General features: G+C 55.4%; 2 protein-coding genes across 3 annotated transcripts in view; one reads left to right on the forward strand and one right to left on the reverse strand.

The window, feature by feature from the left end:
- Positions 1-10,963, reverse strand: part of LOC140419270 (uncharacterized) — a 229,738-nt gene that overhangs the window by 104,587 nt on the left and 114,188 nt on the right. The gene's annotated exons all lie outside the window — the stretch shown is intronic.
- LOC140419271 (uncharacterized) lies at positions 880-8,401 on the forward strand. Of its 2 annotated transcripts, none has more exons than XM_072503111.1 (2): positions 880-912; positions 6,563-8,401. In XM_072503111.1, the coding sequence occupies exon 2, from the start codon at positions 6,910-6,912 to the stop codon at positions 7,579-7,581; it is 672 nt and encodes a 223-aa protein (XP_072359212.1). In that variant the 5' UTR covers positions 880-912; positions 6,563-6,909; the 3' UTR covers positions 7,582-8,401. The 2 variants fall into 2 exon arrangements, with proteins under 2 accessions (XP_072359212.1, XP_072359211.1); XM_072503110.1 differs by having other exon boundaries at positions 895-1,099.

A 10,963-nucleotide genomic window follows, 5' to 3' on the forward strand; every position in this document is an offset into this window, starting at 1 on the left:
AGCGGGCAGCATAATCAAAGATCCGTCCCACCCAGCTTACTCACTCTTCCAACTTCTTCCATCGGGCAGGAGATACAGAAGTCTGAGAACATGCACGAACAGACTCAAAAACAGCTTCTTCCCCACTGTCACCAGACTCCTAAATGACCCTCTTATGGACTGACCTCATTTACACTACACCCTGTATGCTACATCCGATGCCAGTGCTTATGCAGTTACATTGTATATGTTGTGTTGCCCTATTATGTATTTTCTTTTATTCCCTTTTCTTCTCATGTACTTAATGATCTGTTGAGCTGCTCGCAGAAAACTACTTTTCACTGTACCTCGGTACACGTGACAATAAACAAATCCAATCCAGTCCAATCCACTGGGTGGAACCACGTCTGCACACTGCTCTGCTATGGTATGGATAGGGGACACTTCCCACCAGGGCAGGTTCAATTCAGGCATTCAAGAAGGAATTCGATGATCATTTGAAAATAAACATTGTGCAGTCATGTGGAGAAGGCAGGAGAAATGGCACTAATTGAAATGCTATTTCCAAGAGTCAGACATGACTGGCTGAATGCCCTCCTTCTATGCTCTGATAATTTTGTGATTCTGGGTAGTTTTTTGTGTTATTTCAACTAATCCCAGAACAGCACTCTGGCAGAAATCCAATAGACTGGGGTTCGACAACTGATTGCTGATTTTATATCTGGGGCCTTAGGCTGCAATTCCACACGGATCTCAAAACATCATTTACCATTCAGTAATATTGACATTTAATGGCGGTGCTATCACCCATCATTCGCCGCGGCCCAGACTGCTCCCGATTTTCACTACTGGAAACACTGCGCAGCCGCGTTATTGGAGCATGCGCAGTGTAGTTAAATATGGTCGCCCGCGATGATGTCGGAGCAACATCAGGTAAGAAAGGAGTGGATAGGAATGAAGCCGGAAGGTGGACGTGGAAGAATAGAGTCTGTTGTGGGCGGGAAGAGTCGTATCTCCAAACTGGTGAAGAATCCTGTACAGGCCGCATAATAACCCAGTGACTGCACATTTACACAGAACGGGCAACAGATGCAAAGCTGAGGCTGATGAAAGGCCGGAGGTAACGGCAGCCATCTTGAGGGGAGGCAGCGGGTAGCGGGTAGCAATGCGCATGCGCGGTGCTCCCTGTCCTGTCAGCAGGAGGAGGGAATGTTGTGAATTTCTCTCCTGGACTGACGGATGGATTCTGGAAACTGCTTTTAAAATGAAAATCGCTTATTGTCACAAGTAGGCTTCAAATGAAGTTACTGTGCAAAGCCCCTAGTCGCCACATTCCGGCGCCTGTTCGGGGAGGCTGGTGCGGGGGTTTACAGGGTTTAGAAGGGGAGGATTTTCTCACAACAAACTCAAACCAAGAGAAAACGTTTTTTCTTCTAAATTCTATTCTGGACCGACAGTGATGATTTTGCATATTGAATGTCTGCACCCACCCCCCCCCCCCCCCCCCCCCCCCCCCCCCGCCACCACCACCAATCTCGAATGGAATGTCAAGACATTAATGACCTGTCTGAAATTCATTCTGTAAATGGTACATTACTTACCTAGAACATTCCATAAAGCTCCCTATCCACGATTCTAGGCGGCCAGTGTGTCGGTGCAGAATCAGCCTCTGCTGCGAGCATGTGTGATCTGGTGCTGCTGACAAAGTGAACACGGGGGAAGGGAGGTTGGAAAGTGCTGGTGAACAGAAGGGGGGGCCTGGAAACTGTTGGAAAACATGTGGGGTGGGCTGGAAACCATGGGTGAACACAAGGTTGGAAGGCGGCCTGGAAACGGGGTGAACATAGGTGGGGGAAGGAGCTGGTAACTGGATGGATTGGATTTTGTCTATTGTCACGTGTACCGAGTATTTTTCTGCGAGCAGCTCAACAGATCATTAAGTACATGGGAAAAAAAAGAAACTACATAATAGGGCAACACAGGGTACACAATGTAACTACATAAACACTGGCATCGGGTGAAGCATACAGGGGTGTAGTGTTAATCAGGTCAGTCCATAAGAGGGTCGTTTAGGAGTCTGGTAACTGCAGGTGAACGCAAGCCTGGGGAGCCTGGAAACTGCAGGTTACCATTGTGTGTGTGTGTGTGTGTGTGTATGTGGTGGTGTGGGGGGGGGGGAGTGGAGAGGGGGGGGTTGGGGGGGGGGGAGTGGAGAGGGGGGGGTTGGGGGGGGGGAGTGGAGAGGGGGGGGTTGGGGGGGGGGGAGTGGAGAGGGGGGGGTTGGAGAGGGGGGGGTTGGGGGGGGGAAGTGGAGAGGGGGGGGTTGGGGGGGGAAGTGGAGAGGGGGGGGTTGTGGGGGGAAGTGGAGAGGGGGGGGTTGTGGGGGGAAGTGGAGAGGGGGGGTTGGGGGGGAAGTGGAGAGGGGGGTTGGGGGGGGGAAGTGGAGAGGGGGGTTGTGGGGGGAAGTGGAGAGGGGGGGGTTGGGGGGGGAAGTGGAGAGGGGGGGGTTGGGGGGGGAAGTGGAGAGGGGGGGTTGGGGGGGAAGTGGAGAGGGGGGGTTGGCGGGGGGAAGTGGTGGGGGGGGGTTGGGGGGGGAAGTGGGGGGGGGTTGGGGGGGGAAGTGGGGGGGGGTTGGGGGGGGGAAGTGGGGGGGGGTTGGGGGGGGGAAGTGGGGGGGGTTGGGGGGGGAAGTGGGGGGGTTGGGGGCGGGAAGTGGGGGGGGTTGGGGGGGGGAAGTGGAGGGGGGGTTGGGGGGGGGAAGTGGGGGGGGGTGGGGGGGGAAGTGGGGGGGGAAGTGGGGGGGGGGTGGGGGGGGGTTGGGGGGGGTTGGGGGGGGGAAGTGGGGGGGGTTGGGGGGGGTTGGGGGGGGTTGGGGGGGGGAAGTGGGGGGGGGAAGTGGGGGGGGGTTGGGGGGGGAAGTGGAGGGGGGGTTGGGGGGGGAAGTTGAGGGGGGGGTTGGGGGGGGAAGTGGAGGGGGGGGGTTGGGGGGGGAAGTGGAGGGGGGGGGTTGGGGGGGGAAGTGGAGGGGGGGGTTGGGGGGGGGAAGTGGAGGGGGGGGGTTGGGGGGGGAAGTGGGGGGAAGTGGAGGGGGGGTTGGGGGGGGAAGTGGAGGGGGGGGGTTGGGGGGGGGAAGTGGAGGGGGGGGGTGGGGGGGGGAAGTGGAGGGGGGGGTTGGGGGGGGGAAGTGGAGGGGGGGGGGGTTTGGGGGGGGAAGTGGAGGGGGGGGAAGTGGAGGGGGGGGTTGGGGGGGGAAGTGGAGGGGGGGGTTGGGGGGGGAAGTGGAGGGGGGGGTTGGGGGGGGAAGTGGAGGGGGGGTTGGGGGGGAAGTGGAGGGGGGGGAAGTGGAGGGGGGGTTGGGGGGGGAAGTGGAGGGGGGGTTGGGGGGGGAAGCGGAGGGGGGGGTTGGGGGGGGAAGTGGAGGGGGGGGAAGTGGGGGGGGAAGTGGGGGGGGGGAAGTGGAGGGGGAGGGAAGTGGGGGGGGGAGTGGAGGGGGGGTTGGGGGGGAAGTGGAGGGGGGGGTTGGGGGGGGAAGTGGAGGGGGGGTTGGGGGGGAAGTGGAGGGGGGGGTTGGGGGGGGAAGTGGAGGGGGGGGTTGGGGGGGGAAGTGGAGGGGGGGGTTGGGGGGGGGAAGTGGAGGGGGGGGTTGGGGGGGGGAAGTGGAGGGTGGGGTTGGGGGGGAAGTGGAGGGGGGGGGTTGGGGGGGGAAGTGGAGGGGGGGTTGGGGGGGAAGTGGAGGGGGGGGTTGGGGGGGGAAGTGGAGGGGGGGGTTGGGGGGGGGAAGTGGAGGGGGGGGTTGGGGGGGGGAAGTGGAGGGTGGGGTTGGGGGGGGGAAGTGGAGGGTGGGGTTGGGGGGGGAAGTGGAGGGGGGGGTTGGGGGGAGAAGTGGAGGGGGGGGGGTTGGGGGGAGAAGTGGAGGGGGGGGTTGGGGGGAGAAGTGGAGGGGGGGGGTTGGGGGGAGAAGTGGAGGGGGGGGTTGGGGGGGGAAGTGGAGGGGGGGTGTTGGGGGGGGAAGTGGAGGGGGGGTTTGGGGGGGGGTTGGGGGGGAGTGGAGGGGGGGGGTTGGGGGGGGAGCGGGGGGGTTGGGGGGGGTGGAGGGGGGGGTTGGGGGGGGGAGTGGAGGGGGGGAGTGGAGGGGGGGGTTGGGGGGGGAGTGGAGGGGGGGGTTGGGGGGGGAGTGGAGGGGGGGGGGTTGGGGGGGGAGTGGAGGGGGGGGGTTGGGGGGGGGAAGTGGGGGGGGGAGAGTGGAGGGGGGGGGGAGTGGAGGGGGGGAGTGGAGGGGGGGGGAGTGGGGGGGGAGTGGAGGGGGGGGGTTGGGGGGGAGTGGAGGGGGGGGGTTGGGGGGGGAGTGGAGGGGGGGGGTTGGGGGGGGAAGTGGAGGGGGGGTTGGGGGGGGGAAGTGGAGGGGGGGGGGAGTGGAGGGGGGGGGGTTGGGGGGGGAAGTGGAGGGGGGGGGTTGGGGGGGGAAGTGGAGGGGGGGGTTGGGGGGGGAAGTGGAGGGGGGGGGGTTGGGGGGGGAAGTGGAGGGGGGGGGTGGAGGGGGGGGTTGGGGGGGGAATTGGGGGGGGGAAGTGGAGGGGGGGGGGGTTGGGGGGGGAAGTGGAGGGGGGGGTTGGGGGGGGGAAGTGGAGGGGGGGGGGTTGGGGGGGGAAGTGGAGGGGGGGGGTTGGGGGGGGAAGTGGAGGGGGGGTTGGGGGGGGGAAGTGGAGGGGGGGGTTGGGGGGGGGAAGTGGAGGGGGGGGTTGGGGGGGGAAGTGGAGGGGGGGGTTGGGGGGGGGGGAAGTGGAGGGGGGGGTTGGGGGGGGGAAGTGGAGGGGGGGGTTGGGGGGGGGGAAGTGGAGGGGGGGGTTGGGGGGGGGAAGTGGAGGGGGGGGTTGGGGGGGGAAGTGGAGGGGGGGGTTGGGGGGGGGGGAAGTGGAGGGGGGGGTTGGGGGGGGGAAGTGGAGGGGGGGGGTTGGGGGGGGAAGTGGAGGGGGGGGTTGGGGGGGGAAGTGGAGGGGGGGGTTGGGGGGGGAAGTGGAGGGGGGGAAGTGGAGGGGGGGGTTGGGGGGGGGAAGTGGAGGGGGGGTTGGGGGGAGGAAGTGGAGGGGGGGGTTGGGGGGGGGGGTTGGGGGGGGGAAGTGGAGGGGGGGTTGGGGGGGGAAGTGGAGGGGGGGGGTTGGGGGGGGGAAGTGGAGGGGGGGGTTGGGGGGGGGGGAAGTGGAGGGGGGGGTTGGGGGGTGAAGTGGAGGGGGGGGTTGGGGGGTGAAGTGGGGGGGGGGTTGGGGGGGGAAGTGGAGGGGGGGTTGGGGGGGGAAGTGGAGAGGGGGGGTTGGGGGGGAAGTGGAGAGGGGGGGTTGGGGGGGGAAGTGGAGGGGGGGGGGTTGGGGGGGGAAATGGAGGGGGGGTTGGGGGGGAAGTGGAGGGGGGGTTGGGGGGGGAAGTGGAGAGGGGGGGGTTGGGGGGGGGAAGTGGAGAGGGGGGGTTGGGGGGGGAAGTGGAGAGGGGGGGGTTGGGGGGGAAGTAGAGAGGGGGGGTTGGGGGGGAAGTAGAGAGGGGGGTTGGGGGGGGGGAGTAGAGAGGGGGGGTTGGGGGGGGAAGTAGAGAGGGGGGGGTTGGGGGGGGGGAAGTGGAGAGGTGGGAAGACATTTAAAAACAAGATGAAATACAGAGGGTTCAGAAAACTGGGTGAACATGAGAGGCGGGTTGCTGAAACCAGGCATGGAGAGTGGGAAGTCTGGAAACTGCTGTCAAATTAAGTGGGGGCCAAGGGAAACCTCAGGTTTCCCCCAGCCCACCCCACCCTCTAGGATCTTGTTCAGGCTCTGGGTAAAACAATTTCTTCCTCAAATCCTCCCCCATTTCTTATCAAACCATAAATCTGTTCTCCAAGCCCTCGACCCATCAGCTAATGTAAACTGCTTTTCTTTTGTCACCTAAACCTGTCATCAATTTGTACAGCTCCATGAACCCACTCCTCAACCTCCTTTACACCAAGGAGAACAACCCCAACTTCTACAAGTTGTCGCTAAATTCCCTCATCCCTGCAACTATTCTGGTAAATTTCTTCGGCACCTCATCCTTCTTCATGTCCCCCTCCCCGTGTCTCAAATCAGACAATACAATCCTGTGCTATACACATTTTTAATCTACAATATACACATCTATAGTCTAGCAGCTTGCATGAAGCTTGTCAGGTCTCTATATCCTGGATAGGAAGCGGTGAGTATGGACCTGTTGATCAGCATGAATTGGCATCTTTGGAGAATTTGGAGGGTGTATTTTCCACAGAGCGAGAGGGAAATGAAATGAAATGAAAATCGCTTATTGTCACAAGTAGGCTTCAAATGAAGTTACTGTGAAAAGCCCCTAGTCGCCGGATTCCGGCGCCTGTTTGGGGAGGCTGGTATGGGAATTGGACCGTGCTGCTAGCCTGCCTTCAAAGCCAACGATTTAGCCCAGTGTGCTAAACAGCAGAGTGAGTGAGATGGAGATTTACAGCTTTGAGGAAAAAGTGATTAAAGAATGTTCCGTAGAATCCTGAATTGTCTGTTTTGAATTTCTGTCTTGCACTGACATTGCTGACTTTTGTGAATTCCTTTTTCAGAATATCTGAAAGTGAGAATAATCAGACAGAACTCTCAAACCAAACATCACCTCAAGATCTGGTAGAGTCGCTCAATTCATCAGGACCTGAATCTCATTGGCCTAAGGCTCTAGAAGGGGTAACGTTTTTTTGTTCTGTCTTTTTTGAAATATTTTGTGACTGAAAAAGCCCTGCGACACACCGGAGAGAGTGTTTCAGTAAACTGTCTGTGGAAAGAGCTTTAACCAGGAATACAGCCTGAGAAATGTCACACCATTCGCAGTAAGGAAAGACTATACACTGGTTCTGTGTGTGGATGAGGCTTCAACTGATCATTCAACCTGGAGAGACACGAGGACACCGGCACCATGGAGAAACCGTGGAAATGTGGGGACTGTGGGAAGGAATCCCGTTCCCCATCTGAGCTGGAGATTCATCGGCGTATTCACACTGGGGAGAGGCCATTCACCTGTGAGTGTGGGAAGGGATTCACTCATTTAAACAACTTGCGGACACACCAGCGAGTTCACAGTGGAGAGAAGGCATTCACCTGCTTTGTCTGTCAGAAGGGGTTCACTCACTCATGGAATCTGTTGACACATCAGCGACTTCACACTGGAGAGAGGCCATTCACCTGCTCTGAGTGTGGGAAGGGATTCAGTCGGACATGCAGTCTGCAGACACACCAGCGAGTTCACACTGGGGAGAGACCATTCATTTGCTCTGAGTGTGACAAGAGATTCACTCAGTTACCTCACCTGCTGACACACCAGCGAGTTCACACTGGGGAGAGGCCATTCACCTGCTCAGTGTGTGGGAAGGGATTCATTGAATCATTCACCCTGCAGATGCACCAGCGAGTTCACACCGGGGAGAGGCCATTCATCTGCACTGAGTGTGGGAAAGGATTCACTCAGTCATCTAACCTGCTGACACATCAACGGGTTCACACCGGGGAGAGGCCATTCATCTGCTCCTTGTGTGGGAAAGGATTCACTCAGTTATCCCATCTGCAGACACACCAGCGAGTTCACAAGTGATTACAGAGAATGGATTGGGCAATTATTGCTGCTGTCAATCACATAAATTACTCAATCACAAAAGGATATTTGGGAGGGAAAAGGTATTTGGCTTGCATTTCTGTTTGGAACACCAAGTTGCCTTAGAGATGGACTGTGGTGGTTAGAAAGATTGTTTAATTTAGCTGGGTGTTTCTACAAAGTTTTGTGGGGAAAGTTGGTTGAGGTAGATTGGGAAGCTACATTAAAAGCTATGACAGAAGACGAGCAATACCTAGCATTTAAGGGATTAATACATAATTTACAACAAGTGTACATTCCTTTAAAGAACAAAAATCCAACAGGAATAGAGATGTAACCGTGACTAACCAGAGAAGTGAAAGTTTGCATTAATTAAAGGAAGAGGCTCAGGAGGGGCTGTTTAGCACAGGGCTAAATCACTGGCTTTGAAAGCAGACCAAGGCAGGCAAGCAGCACGGTTCAATTCCCATAACAGCCTTCCGAACAGGCGCTGGAATGTGGCGACTAGGGGCTTTTCACAGTAACTTCATTTGAAGCCTACTTGTGACAATAAGCGATTTTCATTTCATTTAATTTTCATAAAGCAACCAAAAAAGCAACAAGACCGAGGATTGAGAGCTTTTTAGTATTTAGCAAAAGAGAACCAAGGTACTGATGAAGAAAGAGGAAACCGAAATGAGAAAAAACTAGTGAGAGACATAAAATCTGACTGTAAAAGGTTTGATAGATATGTAAAAAAGAAAAACATGTGTGTTCATTACAGACAGAATTAATAATGGTGAATGAGGCAGCAAAAATAAACAATAATTTCTGTAGAAAAGCCATATGTGACTCAAAATGTTTACTGTGTTCCTCTTTCCACATATACTGTCTGACCTGCTGAATTTATCTAACATTTCCTGTTTTTATTTAGTGTTAAACAAATGTGTGTCTGTCTTAACCCAGGAATTTACAGAATCATCCCAATGATACTCGAGAACCAAGTGCATGAGGAACATAAAGAGATTAGTATTAGGAAACAGTAGTACTAGAAACATTAATGGGATTGAACATTGATAAATGCCCTGGCCCTGAGGATCTACATCCCAGAGTGTTGAAAGAGGCGGCTGTAGAGATGGTGCATCCATTGGTAATCAACTTCCAAAATTCTATGGATTCTGGAATAGTTCCTCCAGTTGGAAGGTGGAAAATGTTCACTCACTATTGAAGGAAGGAAGGAGAGAGAAAATGGGGAACTGCAGACCTGTTAGCCTGATGTCAGTCTATTCGAAAGGATGTGAAAACGGCACACTTGGAAAATAGCAGAGTCAGTGTGGATTTATCAAAGGGAAGCTGTCTATATCAGTGATTTGGATGTTGTGACATGGTACCACAGTGGTTAGCACTGTTGCTTCACAGCGACAGAGCCCCAGGTTTGATTCCCTCCTTGGGTCACTGCCTGTGTGAAGTCTGCACGTTCTCTCCGTGTCTGCGTGGGATTTCTCCGGGTGCTCAGGTTTCCTCCCATAAGTCCCGAAAGGCATGCTGTTAGGTAATTTGGATATTCTAAATTCTCCCGCTGTGTACCCGAACAGGAGTCGGAATGTGGCAATGAGGGGATTTTCACAGTAACTTCATTGCAGTGTTAATGTGAGCATACTTGTGACAATAATAAAGATTATTATTGAGGATCAGTTGTAATGTTTCCAAGTTTGCTGCTGACCTAAAACTCTGGAATTGTGTGATGCGAGGAGGGTCAGATTTTTAGATACTAAAAGCATCGAGGTGACGTGGAGACAGTGCAGGAAAATAACCTGGAGGTAGATCAGCCATGATCTAGTTGAATGGCAGAGTAGGCTCATAGAATCATACAGTCCCTACATTGCAGAAGGAGGCCATTCAGCCCATTGAGTCTGCACCAACACTCCAAAACAACACCCTATCGAGGCCCAAGCTCCAGCCCAATACCCGCAACCCTACCAAAATATTTGGACTCTTCCAGAGGCAATGTAACACAGCCAATCCACCTTACCTGCACACCTTTGGACTCGAGCGGGCAAAAGGTCTGCTCCTACCCTCTTGTTTCCTCTGCTACTCAAAGGCAGTTTTTTAAAAGTTCATTTACGGGATGTGGGCATTGCTGGTTAGGCCAGCATTTATTGCCTGACCCTAGTTGCCCTTCAGAAGGTGCTGATGAGTTGTCTTCTTGAACAGCTGCAGTACTTGACGTTAGGTAGGAGGAGGAATCAAGCGGGCTGCTTTGTCCTGGATTGAGTTGAGCTTCTGGAGTATTTATTGGAGTTTCACTCATCCAGGCAAGTGGGGAGAATACTATTACACACTTGACTTGTGCCTTGTGGATGATAAGCTTTGGGGGGGTCAGGAGGTGAGTTACTCACCGTAGGATTCCTAGCCGTTGACCTGTACTGGTAGCTGCAGTATTAATGTGATTAGTCCAGTTCAGTTTCTGATCAATGGTACCCCCCAGGATGTTGATTGTGGGGGATTCAGCAATTGTAATGCCATTGAATGTCATTACAATTGAAGGGGCGATGGTTAGATCCTCTCTTGTAGGAGATCATCAGTGCCTGACACCTGTGTGGCACAAATGTAACTTGCCACTTGTCAGCCCGAGCCTGGATATTGTCCAGGTCTTTCTGCATTTGGGCAAGGGCTGCTTCATTATCGAAGGAGTCGCAAATGGTGCTGAATATTGTGCAGTCATCCGCAAACATACCCACTTCTGATCTTATGATGAAGGCAGGTCATTGATGAAGCAGCTGATGATGGTTGGGCCGAGGACACTACCCTGAGGAACACCTACAGTGATGTCCTGGAGCTCGTGGTTGGCCTCCAACCATCACAACCATCTTCCTTTGTGCCAGGTACGACTCCAACCAGCAGAGAGTGTTCCCCTGATTCCCATTGACTCCAGATTAGCTGGGAGTCCTTGATGCCATACTCGGTCAAATGCTGCCTTGATGTCAAGGACTGCCACTCTCACCTCACCTCTGGCATTCAACGCTTTTGTGCATGTTTGAACCAAGGCTGTAATGACTGCAGGAAGACATCAATAGACTGATCAGCCGGCCAGAAAAGTAGCAAACTGAGGTCAATCCAGAGAAGCGCGGGGTAATAAATACATTTGGGGAGGACAAACACGAGGGAAGGAATATGAATGGTATGATAGTGAGGTGTTGAGGGACAGAGGGGCATGAGAGTGCAAGTCCACAGATCCCTGAAGGTGACAGGAGAGGTAGATACGATGATTGTAAAGGCAGAGAGATACTTTGTTATTCACGGGGACATAGAGTACTACAGCAGGGAATATTCCCAGCAATTTCTATTGGAGGAAAGACCTGAAACCCCTCTCTCCACAGATGCTGCCAGAGCTGCTGAGTAT

This window comes from Scyliorhinus torazame, chromosome 5, assembly GCF_047496885.1.
Source record: "Scyliorhinus torazame isolate Kashiwa2021f chromosome 5, sScyTor2.1, whole genome shotgun sequence".
NCBI classification, from domain to species: Eukaryota; Metazoa; Chordata; class Chondrichthyes; order Carcharhiniformes; family Scyliorhinidae; genus Scyliorhinus; species Scyliorhinus torazame.